This window comes from Colias philodice, chromosome 16 (assembly GCF_061535455.1).
Source record: "Colias philodice isolate Cphi_HAF_F1 chromosome 16, ilColPhil1 Martin Lab GWU primary, whole genome shotgun sequence".
Lineage (NCBI taxonomy): Eukaryota > Metazoa > Arthropoda > Insecta > Lepidoptera > Pieridae > Colias > Colias philodice.
The window spans coordinates 4796750-4819259 of NC_143101.1; the positions used below are offsets into that span (position 1 = coordinate 4796750).

General features: G+C 34.6%; 1 protein-coding gene and 1 long non-coding RNA gene across 2 annotated transcripts; one reads left to right on the forward strand and one right to left on the reverse strand.

Annotated features, from left to right (window-relative positions):
• Positions 1-744: 744 nt before the first annotated feature.
• Positions 745-18222, forward strand: nompA (no mechanoreceptor potential A). Its single transcript, XM_089704721.1, has 23 exons — positions 745-842; positions 6372-6490; positions 6706-6791; positions 7134-7392; positions 7699-7980; positions 8172-8304; positions 8579-8721; positions 9102-9306; positions 9550-9662; positions 9837-9911; positions 10440-11303; positions 11570-11672; positions 11758-11858; positions 12045-12357; positions 12576-12736; positions 12915-13093; positions 13399-13538; positions 14629-14865; positions 15012-15162; positions 15258-15491; positions 15762-15934; positions 16830-16967; positions 17673-18222. Exons 2-23 carry the CDS (start codon positions 6424-6426, stop codon positions 17854-17856), a joined length of 4341 nt encoding a protein of 1446 aa, XP_089560847.1. The 5' UTR covers positions 745-842; positions 6372-6423; the 3' UTR covers positions 17857-18222.
• Positions 18223-18459: 237 nt separating this feature from the next.
• Positions 18460-22497, reverse strand: LOC149481622 (uncharacterized). The gene is made up of 2 exons (XR_016316782.1): positions 19668-22497; positions 18460-18799 (listed from the first exon to the last, which is right to left on the reverse strand). It is a non-coding gene; the product is annotated as an uncharacterized LOC149481622 (long non-coding RNA).
• Between the last annotated feature and the right edge of the window lie 13 nt (positions 22498-22510).

Consider the following 22510-nt stretch of genomic DNA (forward strand, 5'->3'; position numbering starts at 1 on the left):
GGTCATGACATAAAACAATAATATGATAATTAATATGCGATTATAATCTGTGGCAATGCACGGCGCGTTGGCGGGAACTGTGGCGGGAACTGACATTTGAAAGAGCGTTACTTGTCGAGGTCCGCTGGTACACGCCTTTGTAGCGTAGCTTCCGGAAAAGCGATGTATGGGGTCACTGAATTAGGTTTTTTATGACTTATGCATTTTATTAAGTTAGGTAGAGTATTTGGAATGCAATGTTGTAGAAATATGCTTAAAGCTGTTATTGTAACGTAAAATGAGAAAAGCTATACCTATCTTACGTTGTATAGCATTAATAATACGTATCATAATCTGTAGAATACATTTTATATTATAGGTAAGACAAGTTGTTGGTATGATGCAGATTCAGAATGGTATAGCAATGTGTACATGATATAGGATGGCTAAGAATAAAATCAGTTTTAATGATTTATTTTATTTTCTTTGTTTTAATCTATATCTAGAAAACAGACATATATTTTAAGTAGTATTTAACTATAAGTATATGAGCATACTAGTTTTAGAGTCATCATTTATCATCCTATAATTACAATGTTTGCTCTTAAACTCATCAAGTACGATTTCAGTACAGTCACCGGTGTGACTATAGAAAGTTAGCCATGCGTGCATTTGGTGTGATTTGCTCATAGCATGTCCTATTGTCGATCCCCTCTGTATGTGATTTAACTAAATTATGGTATTCGTGTGTCCACAATTCGGTTTCGACTGTCCTGTGGTACACCCGTTAGTGAAGTGTCGTGTGCTTGAACTGTTTGAGAAGTGCTACGTATTGCTACGTGCGTAGACCTTGTATCGCTCGAGTGAGTAATCGACTTGCGCCTTTAAGTTTTCAGTATTATGTACAGCTTTCAATTCCTAGAGTGTAGATTTAGCTTTAATATTGAATGTACTTACTTGGTTTTACGCAGTTACCCGTATTGAACTTTTCATCAAACCAATGTTTTATAGAGACAGTGATTATATTTATTTTTGTTTTAATTAAGTATGAATTATGGGGCCCACAAAGAAGCTCTATGTAAATAAAGTTCAAATCAGCTTTCCGTTCGTAAGGTATACTTTACAAAATATCGGCACATAAATAGGTTCAATATGAAAAATAACTTAGATTTTTATATTACGAATAATCTAACATCTAGGTATCTATATCCTTAACTTTATTTGTTAAATATTTCATTTGAACATAACAAAACAATATTTAAAGGACTAAAAAAATAATCATAAATATATACTTACATATTATTATTACTTACATATTCAGTAGACACTTGTTTGAAAACTTTCCGAAGCCTTTGTTCTGAAATTGGGTACATTTTTATACACAGAAATTGTACTAAACTTTACCTGACAACCATAAAGTTGCGTTGGTATGTTTGAGAAGTTACTTTATTATCTGCACTTATAAAAGTACTAGCGGTCCGCCCCGGCTTCGCCCGTGGTACCTACATGTTTAAACTATCCTATCTCTCAAATTGAATCGAACTGCACATGGTGTGCGAATTTTATTATATGTAATCGGTTAAGTGGTTTAGGAGTTCATTGAGGACAAACATTGTGACACGAGATTTATATATATTAAGATTATAATCATAACTACTCTATTACATATGTATATTGTTCCTACTGGATGGTCATGTGTCTTTTCAGAGTTTAGGACTTCATGTATAGTTGCTAACCACATCTTTACATGTGTGGTCAAACGAAATCGCCATGGGAATGATTTTTTTTTGCTTCACCGTGGTAAAAAGTAATCTAGGAGAATATATAGTAGTAGCACAGATAATATAATACTATACTAGTAGTAGTAGGCGGTAGCGAGTTGTGGTAGTAGAAAAAGTCTTACCATGAACTCTATTGAAATGTTGAAGTAATAACTAAAAATAATAAACAAACTTTTATAATAATATTATTAAGGTTTATCCAGTTTCTCAACCGATGTGATTTACTTGGCTATTTATAAAATTCGAATGTTTTTTTCGTATAAATGTACAGTACCTAATCATTGTGAAATTTTCATGATGCAACTGATATCTACTAATACTGTGGTAAAATCTGTTCGAACTGAACCCTTACGTCGATATGATGGTTGCTTTGTTTGTTTGTCTGTCTTTCATGTAGTAACGCAGCGACCTTACGATATAATTTTGTGGCGGGAAAAAGTGAGGAGGCTAGAAAGTGATTTTTAATTACTTTTTATCGTGATAAAACACCTACATAGAGATACACTCTTATCAAACTATCTCGATTGAATTTACTTTGACCCTGCGAGCGAATGTCTTTACTCTTTCTTGATGCCAGTATTTCATAAACATGTTGAGTAAATAAACAAGGGAAAGGTTTATTAAGGAGATAAATCTACACGAATAAGCATTCGTCCGTATTTCGTTCGAAAGCTTGAATATAATTCTTCTAACGGTGTAACATCAAACGAACATAGAGCTAGAGCAAGAGTATTATTTCGTGATCTTTTAGTGTAAACGGAAACTCCACGCGATCGCGTTAGGATGTAGAAGCCCTTCTGGCTAACATGACAGACACCGCACAAAAAAATAAGCTTATTTTTGTCTTCATTGCATATAAATTCTTATTCCAACATTCCATATTGGATGATGTTTAGTTTTATAAATATAAAAAAGGGAATATTTTAGAATTCTATTATTTTATTCCCTTTCCATTTGTAAAAGAGAAAAAAAATTAATCCTATGTTATTACTTAATTGTATTTTTTAAAACAATAATGAGCTTGTTTATAATTAATGATCATTGAAGTAATTGTTTGAATCGATCAATAAAATCCATTTATAGATTATTGCGTATAAAAGTCATTAATTAAAAAAAATACGCTATGTGAAAAATTACATTACAAGAAAATTACTCCATGTAAGAGAGTAATTTTTAATTATTAACGTAGAGAGATTTTTTGCCTATTTGTGTTTGTGCGAATTTTACTACAGTGTTAAAGATATTCTTTGGATGATTAACATTCCACTTGAAAAAGATTTTCATATGATAAGTTCAAAGTTGGTTTTGTGAGAATTCTATTTAAATATTAATAACAGACTAAAATGGAGAAAAAAAATCCCTGTAATCTAACAATCTTTGCGGGTAACTCGCTATGTAGGTATCTAGTACCACAGACTAATAATAATATACTACGTATACAAGTAGTACTTATAGAATAAGCATTAGCGGCAAAATGATAGCTTATCATCATAGTATCTACAAACTACATCATATCACAAAATATATTAAACCAAAATTTTATGTTATCACATCTTCAGTTGGTTGCCTGGAAGAAATCACTTATAAGTGATAAGGCCGCCATCTGTGCTGTGTCTTCTTTTTTAGTAAGTATAAGTTTTATTTTTGTAATTTTTTGTTGGCAGTACTTAAATAAATAAATAAATAAACCTGACATTTCCAGGTATACTATATACTACCGTAGAATCACGTAGAATTCACTGATAAATTAACGTCATTTTAGAAAATTATTAGGTAGTTTTCTATACAGCTTATTGCTTAATAGATACATTTTGAAGTAATTTGACAAAAGCCACCTCTTTGTACGCCCAACTATTTAGGCAATAGCTTTTGTCCCAAGGACCAATGTCCAAAATCCAAGGTGTGGACAGTTACATCAGGATGAGTGAAAACCTCTTTCCCACGCACCCATCCTAGCCCAACCCACTCATATCTACAATGGCTACTCTTTTCACACTATCTCGTTATGCGTGATTACCTCTGAAAGAGTCCCGTTAAGTTAATAGGATCAATGGACTTCCGTTTCATTAAAGGTAAATTCACATGCGACTTTCACTGATGAACGGGTTTTATTCGGAAAATCAGATGGAGTTTCAGTACCTACCTAATTTAACAGAATGTATATTAACGACGATGATGTTGATAAATAGGTACTTATAAATTTTTTAAAGTTGTAGCCAAATAAGCAACTGTTGATTAATATTTTTCTTTTACATTATTTCATTATATGAACAAAATTATGTTTATAATCTCCTTGGAATAACGAGTATAACCTTGTTCTATAATCTTAATTATCTTGTTATTAAATCAAATAAATTAAAATAAATAAACTATACTTCGTACAAAAGTTTATGCTCATTGTATCAATAGTGATGCCATGACGAATATATTATCACACCTTTAATAAAGGTTTGATAATCTCACCAATAAGTAAAACATGAGCAAACCAGTCACAGCTATTATTAGAGCAGAGTGTAATTATCTATGAAATTCAGACAGCGATTTCACCGATAACTGTACAGAATTTGGTCACAACGTCATCTAGTTGGCGAGGACATCGGTCGGATCACAAAGCACCGGAAGCCAACTTCCGCGTTGCTTGCCATCATTTTTTGGAAACGCCAAAATTTTCATAGCCCAGGCCTTCGCGTTAACGCTTTTGTGATGCAGATTAACTTTATTGTAGTTTTACTTTTTTCTGCTACTTAATGTTTCCTCGTTTTAATTAGTTTTGGTACGAGTTGGTTTAGTTAACTGGCGCTTTTTTTTCGTAGGAGCTTTTAAAATGAGAAAATTTAGGTGCAATATAAACTTTTTTTAAAGTATACATCCACACAAAAATTACATCTATGTTATCATTAACATATAATTAAATTCATTTTTATTTTTAATATTTTATCGTTGCATTTTTTATGTTTATTTGTATATTTTGTATGTTTATTTTTAGCGCTACCTACGTATAGAAGATAGAGCTAAAAATAAATTTTGTACATATACATATAATGTAGACCTCGTTTTCTTTTTTAAAATTCATAAAATAAATACCACACAAGCAGAGTTTTGTAAAATTTATATTATAACTGTAGTCTGTAGTTATGAGTGATTTATTAATAAATTAGCTATCAAGTATCAACGGACGCCCTATTCACGCGTCTGTGCACATTAACGGTGTCGATGACAAAGTTGAGACCATTTCGAATGCCTGTCAATGCCTAACAGTTATACCCATTTTCTATTTTATTTACTCGCATCACAAATCATTTCTATTGTGCGTGTTCAGTAAATAATTGGCAAATATAATGGCAGTTATTATACTACACATATGATATAGTTTTATCGAATGCTATTACATATGTACAATTTTCATCTACATATCTATACTTTTGGAAAAGATGATAGGTAGGTACGTACGTACCATTGAAATAATTTCTTTCGATTTTAACGTATCTATGTACATAAATCGAAAACAGAAGCAGAAATAGGCTTTTAAAAACATTTGGACCCATAGTTAGTTATTTGTTATTCGATTTAGAAAAATGTTCAATATTAAAAAATATTCAGCTCAATCAGCATATTATGTAATAACAACAATATCTTACAGCACCGCTTATAGTAAATCTACGTAGGCAAAGACGTAGACGACGCGCGACGTAGACGAACTTTGTCGTCTACGAATACAAAGATGTGTAGAGCGCCAGTAGAACTGTGGTAGAACTTTATAATATGGAATGTAGATTTTTCTATTCACGGTTTAGGTTAGTTGAAGTTATTGATTAATATATACATATATTATATTGTCATAATATGGTTTATATATTCAGCTTTTGATATTGATAAACTTCTTTCATCCAACAATTGTTATAAAAAAAGATTTCCACAGAGATATAAAATCTATATTATTCATCTTTAATGTTAGGCTTTACAATAGACATGTATTATCTAGGTATCTAGATTTTATAATTAGCGAGAATCATTCATGATCATTTTTGGTAAATTTACGATGGTATATTATTAGAAATTGACGAAAATTAGCATTTCAAACATAAACATGTACACTTGGGTTTATTATATACAGCCTTGTTCTCAATTGTCTCATCACATTCATGAAGTGCAACGAACCGATTATTTTAATGATACTAAGGGCTTCTCACATACGAACGTTTTCACGTAGCGTTTAAAGTTAAAGCTGGTATTTAAATTATCTAGATATTAAAATGTCTTTCGCTAGCTGGCTTTATTATTAGCTCGCTTCTTCAACCCTTTTCTATTTCTATTCAAATCGACAAAAAAAATCACTCTCAATATAGCCTATTCAGTTTGCACGTATTAAGTTTGCTCGTATAGACAACGTTATTTTTCACTTTTATATAAATAATAAAAAGTAAAAACACTTCATTGTTGTAGGTACCTACAATATGCGCATAAAATAATTATATTAAATATTAAAAGTGATAACCTTTACTTTTAAATTTCATCCTACACGTTTATTATTGTAGTTTAAAGATCATTTAAAAAAAAAAAAAAAAAAAAAATCATTTAAAAAAATAATGTACTGTTATATAATGTTTTCAGGTGGCCACATGGTTGGCCGGTGACCTGACGCTCTACAGACACCAGCGGGAAGATGAAGCCTCGAGGGTTGAGCGTCATGCACGCCTTCTCTGCACTCACTATGCTCACTATGGCCAACGGTATTGTTATCTATCTAATAGTTAAATATTTACTAGATTGTTAATTGTAAGTACAAAATAATTCAACCGTAATGGATAGAGTAATTTTTTTGGCAAATTTCGTCACCAAGGCAAAGTAAAAAAACAGCGTAGGATGAGGCCATCATGAGATAATTTATTATAGGTCAAAACTAAAATCGACTTTAATCATATTTTGTTAAACATCATGTTTCCAGCTCAAACCACTTGCAATCAGGGCATGGGTCGAGTCATGTACGAGAGGCTTCCCAATCAACAGTTACATGGCTTTGATGATGATGTCGTAAGTAAAAATATATTATAAGTAGGTTGTAGGTACTTTTCAGTAATTGTACCATTAGTAATTAATTAATTATACTATTCAAATTTTATCCTATTAATATTATAAATGTGAAAGTTTGTATGGATGTTTGTTACTCTTTCACGCAAAAACTACTGAACCGATTACAATGAATTTTAGCACACATATAGAGGGTAACTTGGATTAACACATAGGATAGGTTTTACTCCGGAAATCCCACGGGAACGGGAACTATGCGGGTTTATCTTTGAAAATGCGGGCGAAGCCGCGGGCGGAAAGCTAGTGTTCAATAATTTTTTATGCATATTTACTATATTTTTACAGATTCGTGAAACAGCACCTCCGTTTCGCGTGTTAGAAAAATGTCAGGATTTATGCCTTCGCGATAGATCTGGCAACGGTCTCGTGAGAACTTGCAACTCCATCGATTTCCAACCTGGGGCCAGAATTGCTGCGTTTAGCCCTGAACCGGAGTATGAAGAGTCGACTTGCTATTTGACGAGGGAACAAGCTGCTCCTGAGGGGATAGGAACTCTGATGATTGTGCCGAACAGCGTCCATTTTAATGAAATCTGTTTGACGTGTAAGTACTTATGTTTATATGTATAGGGGTAGGTTTGAAATGAAACACATTTTTTTTCAAAAACATTTATTTTGCTCAATTACAGATAATATGGTTTACCTAATATAAAATTAATGCAAATATATTTACAGTATATTATGTTATATAAATATTGTGTACTAACACCTTTATATGACCATATACGAGCAAATAAATACATTTGATTTGATTTGATTTACATTGAGCCCTTAGTACCTAAATAATTTAATAAAACCTTAATATTGTGCACCATGTCTCTCTTTATGAAAAGCTTTCCTTTAATTCTAGCAAATCGTCCAGAACGCGAATGCCCGTCCCGGCGCTACGTATTTGAGCGTCATGCTCGCAAACGTTTGAAGTTACCACCATCAGATCTGAAGGAAATCATGGTTGCCAACCGCACAGAGTGTGAAGACAAATGCTTGGGAGAATTCAGTTTTGTTTGTCGCTCAGCTACTTATGATTCGGCGTTAAGAACTTGCTCTCTAAGCAGATTTACGCGACGGACTCACCCTGAGCTTTTAGAGGATGATCATAATGCAGATTATTTGGAAAATACTTGTTTAAATGGTAAGAAATCGGTCTTTTGGTTTAATTATTAAACTCTTATAGGTCAATTTACTTAGTCGAAAATTAAAACTTAAACAAAACTAAACTCTTTTCGTAGAGCCTCTTACGTAGAGCCTGCTACGTATTTGTATATCTCTATGTACAATGATGCAATACAATACAATATATTCAAATGATACAAATTTATGTAGCCGAAAGAAGGTGCGACGGTCTGGCCGTGTTCATAAAAGAAGAAAATAAGCGCCTCGGTGGTCCGTTTGAAGCTGATGTCTTCACCAACATGACTCTGGAGGAATGCCAGTCTATGTGTGTTAGAGCTGAAAAGTAAGTATTTTATAACACAATAAAATATAATCCGTACTTACCTACTAACAAAAAAATAATTAGGCTCAGAAAATTCTAGAAAATATTTTTTCTCACAAAAAATCTGCTTATTAAACCATTTGCAAATTTCAATTACAATGTTTTGAAAACGCTTCGAAAAGTTAAGTGAACGAATGCCTATAATTTGAGAACTTTTATTTTCTGCTAGGTATTGATGTTTCCTTGGAAAATTATGTTAAGTTTTTGTTCTTTATTAATGTGATTCAATCTTCAGATACTTCTGCCGTTCCATCGAGCATGATGAAATGACACGTCAATGCGTTTTATCCGAAGAAGATTCTGTCTCCCAGAAGGATGATATAACAGTGAGCGCATCGCCCACACACCATTTCTACGACCTCGTCTGTCTTGACAACCGTAAGTAATATTGTTAATTAAAAGGTATTTAATTGAATGATTTAAAAAAAACAAGATTGCCATTGTGAATTACAATTAACATCAGCTAACACATTTTCTTCTTTAATTAATTTATTGTTAAGAATGAATTCAGTACGCAATCGTCTTACCTTACCTAAGCACTAGGTCTTTCGTAGGACTTTTTGATGACTTCATTATTTTCTAGTAGACTATTTCCATAATTATTTAAATTGTTTGTTAATTCTATTACTAAGTTTATACTTCAATAACAGTACCTCATCAATAATACCAAAAAATTCTATTGAATATCAGTTAAATCTCCATAATCAACTAAACCTACTAATGAAAGTCACAATAAGGTTATCTCTCACAATGATCAGTCTCTCATCGGGTGACAGCTCGCGGGACCGAGTACCCGGACAACAGCGTGACGTCACACCTGTTCTCGCCCGGGAGGAGACCAGATACCGCGTTCCAGAGGTACCGGAACAGCAGAATAACCGGGGAATTCCATTCGGAGATCACGGGCAGATCGCTGAGTGAATGTTTGGATGAGTGCTTGCGGCAGACGAGCTTTCAGTGCAGGTATGATTCATGTTATATTTTAATGAAGATAAAAATCAAAATCATCTAATTTTTTTTTAATTTATAATATATAGAATACATTATTTTTGCTTATTTTCTGTTATTTGTGTACGCGAAAGACATGTTTTTGAACTTACCTGATGTTTAGTTCTATTCTGTCTTTATAGAGACTATGTATCGCATTTATAATGGATAATTTATGGTCCTAAAGCACAATATGATATACATATGATATGTATATAGGTCAGCAGTATACAGTGACCGCGCAAGGACTTGTCGACTCAGTAGATACAATCAGAAGGATGGCATGCGTTTGCTGTATGATCCCGACTTTGATTATTATGAAAATCTTATGCGTAAGTAAAAAAACATATAAAGGTTTTATACCAATTTACCTTTTGATGCCTCATTTATTAAACTCTATTCGCTTTAAATTTTGACTTTATGCAGCATCTACAAATTACTTAGTAACATTTTTTTAAATAAATTGGTCAAGCTTTATAAAAATGAATAAATGATTTGGGGTTTAGATCAGTTAGTAAGTGGTGAAAATGAGGGTACCGGAGGCGGCTCGCAGTCTTCATGGGGAAAACCTTCAAAATCAGGTTCGGTGCATGGAGGAAATTGTGACTTGTAGTTTTTTCATTTGTAGTTTGATGTTGTTGAAACTTGAAAATTGTATTTGTTGATTACAGTTGCATGTCGATGTAACCTTATCGCATCGGTTACTATTTTGACATAAATAAACTTTAGTGCTATTATATCTATATATGTTTTTTATATATGTATTTTTTCTTATTTTATAAGAAGTAACATTATACGAATATCTGCATGCGATTGGATTAACTGAAATAGTTTTGAGGAAAATAATTATGATTTATATGAATTGTGTGTTGTAATGGTTTTATCAGCAGGTATTGCCGTAGAAAAACTGTACATACATAGTTTTATGTTTATTACATTTTATTATTACATAATTAATTTTGTAGGTAGGATTTATATGTTGTGTAGATAGTATTTTGTATTTATATATTTTTGTAGTTAGTTGTTGTTGCATGCATTTTGTAGAGATCTAACCAAAATTTAATTTGAACTTTTCCCATAATACTCTAATGATTTCCTTTATTTTCAAGGTGGTAGCAACAGCGATAGAGATAGAGACAGGGACAGGGACAGAGATAGGTATCCTCCAGGCGTAGACCGCTATCCAGATGATGAGGATGATGATGACAGATACTACGGCCGTCCAGACCGGTATCCACCTGATGATCGGTACCCGGCTGGCCCTGAACCTTATCCTGACAGATATCCTGACCGGTACCCAGACAGATTCCCAGATGACAGATACCCACCCGGAGTAGGGCCTGAACGCTACCCATCTGATCGATTCCCACTGCCTTCTGATAGATACCCGCCACAATCTGACAGATATCCTCTCCCATCTGATAGATATCCACCGCCTTCTGATAGATATCCTATATCATCTGACAGATACCCACCACCGACAAATAGATACCCTGTTATTGCTGACCGTTATCCACCTCAATCTGACCGTTATTCACCTCAATCTGACCGTTTTCCACCGCCATCTGACCGCTATCCAATCGCACCGGTAGATCGTTATCCACCGAGTGTAGACCGGTATCCAACCAGAGTTCCAATAGACAGATATCCAGGTGGTGGCCGTTATCCCATCGACACCGATAACGAAATCGACAGATATCCGGATCGATATCCAGTCAGTCGCTATCCTGTTGACGTGTACCCAGATCGGTATCCACAAGACAGATATCCGATACGCGGCAGCGGGAGGTACCCGTCACGCCCTTACCCAAGATACCCCGCATACGATCAGGACCGTTATTCCGGTAACGACTGGGGCCGGTATCCATACAGCAGATACCCGGTTGGCGTTAACCGGGATCCTTTACCTTTGGGTGGGGATCGTTATCCAGATATGTATGACAAATATCCGCCGACCGGATCGTCATATCCTGGTAAGATTAATTTTACTAACCTTTAACAGTAATTTTCAATTTCAAAATGCATTATAACATCTTCCATAAGCGTTTTCATTAACGTAACACATTTATATTCAAAGATATTGTCCCTATTAACTATTATTTATTATAATATAGCTATTCATAGTACGGATTAGTGATTCTATGAATAATAAGTAACTAGTGTAACATAAAATTGAAGCAAAATAAAGTTGTATGAAATATATGTGTATTATCCTTTATACATTTTTATATCAAAGCAGGATATGGACGTGGTGGTTATTACGGCCCAGAATATCCCCGTGGTGATCGGTATCCCACTAGTGATCGCTATCCAGACAATGTTATAAGGCCAGGTTCTGACAGGTAAATACGCTACTTGCAAATTATACGTAACTGGAATAATTATCTATAATTTAAATAGCATTTTTAATAATATTTTAATTTTTAGGATTCCAGTGGAACCTCGACCTACATATGGTGTAAGAAGGCCCATAGAAAGACCCGGTGGATACAGAGGAAATTATGCACCTCCTGTGGAAAGACCGATAGGTGAATTATATAAATACATAACACGAGGCATAACCATAGCTACAAAATTATCGCTCGTGCTCGTAAAAAAAATTATTCGCATCCCTATACCTTACACATAATACCTATTGACGAAAATTTTTATCAAAACATAATTTATATTTAACAATTTTATATATTAAATACTTGTGTTTATGTTATACTTAGGTGGTGGTGGATACGGTGGCTACGAGCCTGACGGTCCAATCGCTCCAGTTGGAGGATCAATCGGCGGTATTGGCCACATTGGGCCAGTCAGTGTGCCAGTAGGTGGGCCAATCGGGGGACCAATCGGACGACCTCCAATTGGACAAAGACCTTGGCAAGGATCACGATGTGAAGACGACAGTTTCAGACAAGTTGGCAGACAGCGAATGCAGAGAAGATTTGTTCGCCGATTTACAACCGCTCAGTCTTTGGCCCATTGCCAACGGGAATGTATTGAAGCTAGAGATTTTATATGCCGGTCGTTCAACTACAGGTTTGTGTAAATTGTAAAATATACTTATTAACAATATATTACATAATATTCAGTTTTGTTAAACATAACTTAGTTAACGTTTGAAAACTGATGAAAAAGCTATATGATGATGAATGATCCTCCTGGTCCTGTATCAATAGAAATAAATAGAAAATACTAATGAGCACAAGTCAAATACAATATGTTAAAATATACATTAAGTTTTATTACATTCCCAGGGATGTAGGTTTTGGCGTGGAACCTAGGGACAACTGTGAGCTAAGTGACCGGGACACTCGAGAGCTAGACGCTGCTAATCCTGCGCATTTCGACAACACAGCTAATGAATATGACTTTTACGAAAGGGCTCTAGGACGGATTGCTGATGATTGTTTGGATGGTAACGAAACAAAAATCATAATTGTAACTGTACTTGTAGCTCTCTGTTATATGATGTATTTTATACTAAGTACAATAATATAAATTTAAATGAAATACTTTTGCCTTGCTTGACCTGTAGCATCAAAAATTAAATTTAAATTCACAAAATTCCTTTTAAATACTTAATTTTGTAACAGTGTCCCAAGTGTGCAATGAAGACGGGATGGAGTTCACGCTACGTCTGCCTGAAGGCTTCTACGGCAGAATGTACACATACGGCTTCTACGATAGATGCTTCTTCCGTGGAAACGGTGGCGTACAAAACGTCTTGCGTATTACCGGAGCACATGGTTACCCGGAGTGTGGGACACAGCGGGTTTGTCTTTTGTTTCCTTCTTATGTTGCTTAATTTTAGCTTTGAATGTTTATAAATCAACGTCAGTTATCGTGTCTTTTAGTATCTATTGTATCGACTTGTTTATGACCTTCCCTACATTTTCATTAGCTACCAATAATACATATCTAATTATAGGTATCGCATTGAAATTTATTATTATCTCTCTTCCTGATCTTCTCTTAAGATGTTATATTAAACGCTTTTTAAGGGTTTCAATTCATTTCCTACTCGATATCTCATTATTTATTTCATTTATTTATATCTAAATATTATGTTTTATACAGTATGGAGATACAATGACAAACATCGTGGTAGTACAATTCAGTGACAACGTACAAACATCCCGAGACAAACGCTTCAATCTCACGTGCCTGTTCAGAGGACCAGCTGAGGCTGTGGTCACGTCTAACTACATTGGAGCTGGGTGAGATTGAAATATATGACTTTTGTTTGATATTTTTATAACAGTGTTTGTGCTCTAGTGTAATCAGGTAACAAGGTAACTGAATCCATAGCAATAAAATGCATTTGGAATGAATTGAGTGTATTGCTTATTGTCTTGTTTTTATTGAATTTGTCTGGTAACAAGCTCTTTAACAAAGTTGACACAGTACTGTACTTCATTCGACTAAATGGTTTTTTCTGGATAAAGTTCAGTATTTTGTAATAGGTGATTATGAAGCGATAATCTGATCTGGCATAATAACTCGATATATCTTGATACTTTGAGCTGTTAAATCATCATTTTATTGAAATATTTGCCTAAAAGACAAAGGTTCATACTATCTGAGTAAATATTAGTTACTAATATTATTGAACGTTATAAATAACTGTCGGCCACTGTTCGTGACTTGAGCATTATTAATTAAGGGCTGAGACGAGATTACAAAACGTAGAAATCATGAAATACTGGAAATTATTATTATATTACCTATAGTAATGGACTTTATCATTTAATGGGCTCTAATATATTATTTATGTAACTACGATAATATATTATTATGTCATGATTTAACCATGTTTTTGTGTTGCCATTTTATTAATATTTTGAATTAATCTACGGATTATCTTTTGAGTTTTTGTTTGAATTTTCTTGTTACTGGTGCCTACCGCTGTGTGAGCTGCGCTTATTTTGTTGTTTTTTCTTGAAATGACTTGTTCTTATATTGTTTAATGTTTATGTATTTATTGATGGGAAATATTATTTCTATGGATTGTTGAGTGCTGTTATTGAACTAACAGCTACTAACAAACGGACTTTGGATGAATTCATGAAACTTATTTTTGCCGTTACATCTCCCATATCGTAGATAATTTGCAAGGCAAATTTTTTAAAAATAAATAGGACTTTTTATTCAAGCTATAAATAAGGTCAGTTTGGTTTTACTCCATTTTTAAATATAACGTACAACATATTTATTTAAACCACCTAAAATAATTCATCCAAAGTCATTACCCAGTAGAAAGAAAGCAAGCTAAACGTCTAACAGTTTTGGTTATGACTTGATTGACAGGTCAGGAAGTCCGATACCAATAGAGTATCTACCCGAGGAGAGTTCATTGAACTCCAAGGTCCGATTGTTGATATTGTACCAAGGAAGACCAACAACCACCATCGCTGTTGGTGACCCGCTAACATTTAGGCTCGAGGCTCAAGATGGATATAATTATGCAACGGATATCTTCGCTACAAATGTTATTGCTAGAGATCCTTATTCGGGACGATCTGTGCAGTTGATTGACCGTGTTGGGTAAGTGGTTAAAATATTGAAAAGCTTGTTTTAAAAAACCAATTGAATTATTTTAAATACTATGCTATGGATTTTAACGCAAGCATGATTTTATCGAGGACTAAATATAATTTTTCGCCAAGTTAAGAATTTATTTCTGAATTTAGATGTCCCGTGGATCCTGATGTATTCCCAGAACTGGACAAAGGTCGCAATGGCGATTCACTCGAAGCTAGATTCAACGCATTTAAAATACCGGAGTCTAATTTCTTAGTGTTCGAAGCTACTGTGAGAACGTGTAGAGATGGTTGCCAACCGGTAAGATGACATAATTAAATACATCTCTATTATAAGAGTTTATACTTATTTGTTAGATAACTACCTACTCAACTATATATAAAATATTTTTTTAGGCGTATTGTCCAGGCCAAACTGGACGCACGGAACCATCTTTCGGCCGACGCCGAAGAGATGTGAACTCTACAGAAGTTCTACAAACGAATACTACAGAAGTAAAAGATGAAGAAGCTTCCAATAAAACTGACAGTAAAGATAATATGTTCAAGATATCATACGAAGAAGCCAAAGTCGATAAGTATTTGAAGGATGAAGTGGAAACGCCGAGCCATGTGAGGAAAATGATAGAGGTAAGTTTAATTGCAACATATTCAACGTTTTGAATTCCTATTTGTTTGGAAGTGTCGGGCGTCCAATAAATGTGAGCACAATATCTTAATATCACTCAATTGTAATTATAGAGACTGCAAAAGTTATATCTCAAGCTGTCGATATTTTTTTAGAACTTACGACATACCTAACAGTTGTTTATCAATGTCTTTTTTTCTATAGGTACAAAAGTAGCATTAATCTAAAGGTACTTACTGTAAATCTGTATTAATAAATGCAAAATAAAAAAGGTATTCGACAACCGCAACGAGTTGCTAGAAGAGAATGGCGCAGATTCATCGCCCGTGGTGTCCGCGGCCGGCGTGTGCGTGACCCCGCAGCACTACCGCGCGCTGCTCGCCGCGCTGTGCTCGCTGCTGTCCTTGCTGCTGGCCATGCTGATACTCGCGCTGTACATATACAAGTGAGTCGCCTAGTGCGGACACTCATCGCCCGTGGTGTCCGCGGCCGGCGTGTGCGTGACCCCGCAGCACTACCGCGCGCTGCTCGCCGCGCTGTGCTCGCTGCTGTCCTTGCTGCTGGCCATGCTGATACTCGCGCTGTACATATACAAGTGAGTCGCCTAGTGCGGACACTCATCGCCCGTGGTGGTCGCGGCGTGTGCGTGATCGAGTATAATTTGTTGTCAAGCTCTAAAATCTGTAAAACTTCTGTAAATCTGAAGCAAGGTATAAAAACTTGATAAATGCTGTTTGAGCAAAACAATATAGAATGATTTGTTATGACGTTATAGTTATGACGTTCCTAAAATTTCAAATTTGTGCCTTGAAATGTAGGTTATTAATTACCTACCTATAGGTACATCGAATGACTCAAAACTACCTGTAATAACAGTAGAATTTATAGATGTTTCAATTTTAATGTGCAGTTCAAATGTTCACCCAGCACCCCTCATACTGCGTAACAGAATTGAATATTTCCGTTTATAATCAATTGGCAGAGCAATAAGAGTGTGCATAGTGACTGCAAATTCAATTGACTCGATGAATTTGCGTAGATTCATATCTTCAGTAAACATCTCAACCGTCAGTTTATTTAAAGTAGGTATATACGTCATATTAGGTACCAGGATACAATAAACCATTTATCAAAATAGTTATGTAGGATTTATAAAAAAACTCAACTGAAGAGCAAAAAATCAGCACCTACCTACTATATCGTTAGCAATTCTTCAGATGAACTTACGTCTCACTTATGAAGAATAAGGAAAAATTTAAGTTTGTTATCTCCCTTTTTAAATTATTTTATAATTAAGTATTTAAATTATTGTTAATATGCAATTATGCTATTTATTCAAGGCGATACTGGCGTGTGTTACGCAAAAACATCCAAGCGTCGAGTCCCGTACCCGCGCTGCGACCCGCGGCGCCCGGACCGAGACCGACACGACCCTCGCTGTTCTCTGCTTCACATCTACATAAGCCGTTTTCTTTGAGGTAACTATGTACTTATAAATTAGTCGTATTTTTACTCTATGTACTTATTAAAAGGAAGAATGGAAGCATCACCTGCTAAGAATTAAGAAATAAGACGGTTAAAAACAAACTACATACATATTTCATTATAGTATTTTGCTTGTCTTAGTTTTTTGGAGTGTCCGTTATGCTATGGCCACACTACCTTACCGTCTACCGGGCTGTTACCGCAATAATTATGGCATTATATTACCGTCTAAATTACTGCATGAACTGATGATTTGATCATCAAATAATAATTAACAAATAAAAAAGAAATGTGTCTCTACACTAATATTCAGGGTCACATGGTACTTAGGTACTTATTCGATAAACTCCCTATTAACATTTTTAAAAAAATGATTTTGCTGTATTTAACATTTACCTACATTATTCATTTAGGTGTCTGAAACGATTTACGTGAGGTCGTTAAATTTATATTTTTTTACGGTAGGTTTACGATTAGTGCGCAAATTAATAGTTATAGTTTTATAGTTAATATGAATAGTTTTAACCTTCTATTGTGAAATACCTATAAAATTTAAAGTTACTTAAAGATTCTCACTCTAAAGCTCTTCGTTAGATTTAAGTACCTACCTAATTTTTACGCTTATTATTATAGACATACCTATTTAGTGTATGATCGAATTGATTATTTTAAGTACTAATTACTTACTCTTATTCCAGCGGTTTAGGCAGGAATTACTCTGATGTGGGCGAAGAGGCCGGTTCCTCGGGACGCTTAGCGAACGCATTCGATGACGGAAGCGAACCAATTTACACTGACCCCTCGCTCTTTGAACGATCCAGGTCCCTTAGGTCCTTGCATTCACTGGACTTGAAACCCGACAGACGCGAACATCACGCATAAAATAATAAGTACTTAATTTGCATCGGAGTAATTACAAATGACGGGTCAATCCAATAATTTAAATTAAAAAATAATGCAGATAATTATCCAATATATTATCATACAATACCTTCACGATAATAACAATAAAATGACTCTTTGAAGTGGTGTTCACAATAATTATCAAAATTTACCCCATATTCGTAATTACCCCGATGCACAAAATCTAAATCTTGCATTTTTTTCGTAACTAAACTGCCCAATGTGACGCTCAGTAATTTTGAAAATGTTAACGGCAAACATTTTTGTAACTATGCAACTATTCGAATAATAATTATTAATTAAATGTTAAAATTATAATTCATACTAATAAATATTTAATAACAGTGTATTTTGTTTTATTTAATTACCTATCTATCTAAAATTTGAATCTTAATATTTTTAAATTACCTGGTAAATAGATAGTTACAAAAACAAATCATTTGGTCTCAATCCAAACTGATTAGATATTTTGATTCCAACCGCAGAAATCTGTTTTATGAGCGAAGCAAATTTGCTGACACACTATTTTATAATTATTAATGGAATCTAAAAAATGGTACTTAAATAAATAAAAAATGTATATAAAATTTAAATTTTATTAAATTCCTTATTATTAATTCATTAAACATAACATTAAAATTATTTAGTACAAAAGTACCTAATAAATATGTTTGACTGTAACTATAAATAAACACAAATCCCTTTAAACCCAAACTTACATTACAGATTTGATTCAGTCATACACAATTTAAAATAACTTAATTTTTCCCTTTGTTATACACTTCTGTAAACTACAAATAAAATACAATAGATATTACAAACATAAACCCGTTTTCATACTCTACACAATAACATACCGAATCCATACTAATATTATAAATGCGAAAGTAACTCTGTCTGTCTGTCTGTTACTCAATCACGCCTTAAGGCTTATACATGCGCTAATAACCTTGACCATACTTGACGGATCTCAAACCTCTCCCGCTGCACCTTCTTTTTTCGTCGCATTTTGTATTTAAAAAGATACCAATCAGTGAAACAAAAAATCCTCGTCAGGGACTGTTGTGTAACTGATAATTTATTAAACATAAAATGTTCAGAGCTCTAAGTCAGCAGGTTACGAAGTTTATAGAGTATTTGCGGAAAAATCGATGACCACGGCACATTTTTTTTCTAGAAATCTATTAACTTTGGAAAAAAGTCCTCGCGAGCAATTAAAGATCAAAGACCATCCTATTGCACGCCTCATAAGCGAAGCGTTGAGGTGGGTACTACTGTCACTTCGCGCAAAACATCTGATTTTTCAAACTTAAAATGTCTTTATGTATCATACATTGCACTTGTAAGATAATACATACACACACATATTAAGAAAAAACACTATTTTTAACGTTAATGATATTTTTGATGTCATTTTTGTTATTTAAACTAGTTAAAAAACAGTTTAAAAAAGTTCTGTCTTGGACGTCCGTGTGTCTGTATGTGCGGATCCTTTTTCTTGTTAACACGATAGCGACCGAAATACTTTACTAATCGAGTCTTTTTTTTTCTCTTACGCTTGAGTATGCTCAGGAATAGAACCCTTTCATTTTTCAGGGTCTGATTCGATGTGGTTTAATTGTTATTAAATAAACAAAAATAATAATTAATAAATATTTATTAAAAAAAATTATGAGGCGTGCACTTTTGGATTTTCCAAATTATTTTTTTATATATTTTTTTCGGTATTGTGCTTTATGTTGTACCAGACTTTATAGAGGTTGAACATAGTCGAAATTGCCGGGTAACGCCTTAACTACTGAACCAATTTGCATGAAATTTGGTATAGAGATATTTTGATACCCGAGAAAGGACATAGGCTACTTTTTATCCCGGGAAAATGACGCAATCCCGTAAATCCCACTGAAACGGGAATTATGCGGGTTTTTCTTTGACTGCGCAGGCGAAGCCGCGGGCGAAAACCTAGTATTATTATAAAAAGACAATAATATGAATGTATTATGTATTTACTAAAGTTAAAACTTCATTACACTACGTAAAAATGAAGGTCCGATACAAAATTTTATTTGGTAGGTACCTAAGTATACAAGTATACAACATCCGATGGCGCTTCATACAAAAATATATATAAATATAAATATTTTTCCTTATAACTTTAGCACCATGATAGAGAATGCAATCTTAGAAAAGATCTTTATTTTTAGAGGTAAAACGCCCGAAAAAAACTTGTGTTTAAACATTAATAATATAGAGAAATAGACTGTCTTTAATTTAATGTGAAAATTGAACCTTTCTTTCTCTTTATTATAAAATGGTTATATCTGTTCCCCGACGAGTACAATATACCAATACAATATACAATATACCTGTTCACTCTACGCTTAAAGACCCCCTTTAAGCGTAGAGTGAACAGGTACCATCTAGGGAAGCCCGTTCCATCTTAGACCACATCTCAGCTTAACATCAGGCGAAATTGTGGTCAAGGGCTTCCCTATCGACAATTAAAAAAAAATTATAACACAAGCTTAGATCATTAAGAAATGAACGTTTTATTTATATACAATGGGCGACATTTTTTACCGAGGTCAATGTATAAGTAAACAACCGTTATCTTCATTAAAAACTGCCAACAATAAAAAAAAAAATTAAAAGGTCGTCTGATATCTAGTGTAAGATTGCATTTTCTACAGTTAACTGATATTATAGAAATACCCACAAAAGTATGCAAAAAATTACTTATCATTGAACCTGAAACAAATTACAACTTTCCATAATATTTTAAAACTCTTATAGTCAAATAGGTAAAATCAGGAAAAATACTATGTATTAACAAAAAAGTTGCACGTGCCGAATTTTATTTAAAAAATAACAAAAATATATTTATTATGAACAATGATTATTATTCAACGTGACTGTAATGAAATGAATGAATGTTTACGAAGGTCAAAGACAGAAAGAGGTCAATGGATATTTATTCTACGCCGAACGCTAACGAGAATATATTGAAAATGCAAACCCAAGATAAGAAAATCTACACTCCAGAGGAGATTAAAAAGATAGCCCCAGGTTATCGAGGGAAACCGGAAAAATTCGATCCAGCTAAGGTTGGAAAGAAAAGAGAAGGTCAACCCAACAAAAAGCAGGGCCCGACAACGTCGAAAGTGCCTGCACCAACAGCAACGGACAAAGCTGCAAACCCGACTCCACCTAAAAATGCTCCCATGTGGGCAGATTCAGTGTTTGGAATCGATGTAGCCGTACGTTAGCTGAACGTCAACCAGGAGATCACCCCAAATTTCGGGAGATTACCAGAGGTTGTCGAGGAAGTTTACTCCGCAATCGGAGGCGGCGACCAATCGTTGAATAAACAAATGACCAAAGGCATGCTGATGTATCATGTATTACAGCACAGCAATGCTATGGGCACGTTTACTCGACATAAAAGCCAAGCGCGGCAACGCAAACTTGAGCTATGAGGAAATAGAATTCTGCAAATCGATCATGCAGCATGAATTTAACATTCCCCAACCCATCTACTTGTTCCTGAAAGGTATGGGTGAGGTCAAAGATCCAACGGGTAAAACTGTCTTTCTTGCAGACCACACTTTGCCAGTAACGGTAGTGCAAGGCCAGGGAGGTTATCACGCAGCAGTAGTGAACGAACAGAACCACAACCTCTTCGAGGAAATCCCATCACTGGGTATCTGCGGAGACGTTCTGATGGCAGAATCATCGGAAGCAGTGCATCCTGTACTAAACTTTCGTGTAACACCTCAAAATACCAGAGCTACGCGCGCAATGTGCGGAAACTTTGGTCAAATAGGCGCTCGCAAAGAGGAAGTCAGAATCCTACTACATTCAGTGGGAATAACCGACAACCAATTTGACGAAGTCGTAGGACGAACTCGTCTAAACATCAACCTGTTGCAGAAGGTCAGCGATTACTTCGTGGGATGTCCAACATTCCGCAACGAAAAAGTAAAGCTGGATGCTCTCACAGTTGAAGGAGACGGGGTCCAACTCATCAAGTCCTTACCGACTAATGAGAATATTGACCCAAACGCGCGTTGGACGAGTCTAGTCATTAGACCAAATTCAGCAAGCGCGAATGCGATCACAGTGTTTGGTGCCTCTTACATCATGGGCTACCAACTACACAAACAGCCGATCGCTGAAAGCAATGCCAACTGGTGTTGTCTGGAAGCGTCAAACGCTCAGAATCCGTGGGTTATACCAGAACCATGGATTGCAAACCGAAACGCAAGGCGCGTTCTGCTACCAGGGTTTGGGATTGAAAGATTCGTCTCCATTTCCGACTCCCAGAGGAACAGAACAAACGCAATAGTGCGTCGGATGATTATCAGTCCACGATAATCACAATGAGGAAAGACCGCGGCCACGGCGATTAGCATCGATGGTACAGTCAAATCTCATTAGATATAAGTTAAATTTAAAGTATATTCAACATTTTATAGAGTATAGTTTTAAAAACTTATTTTAAAATTTTCTTTTTGTATTTTAATATAATTAGCATAGGGAGGAACAGGAATAGAATTGAAATGCCATTTTTCCGATTAGCTAAAGTTAAAAATTCATTTATGGGTCAAGGTATACGCTTATACAATACTAAAGA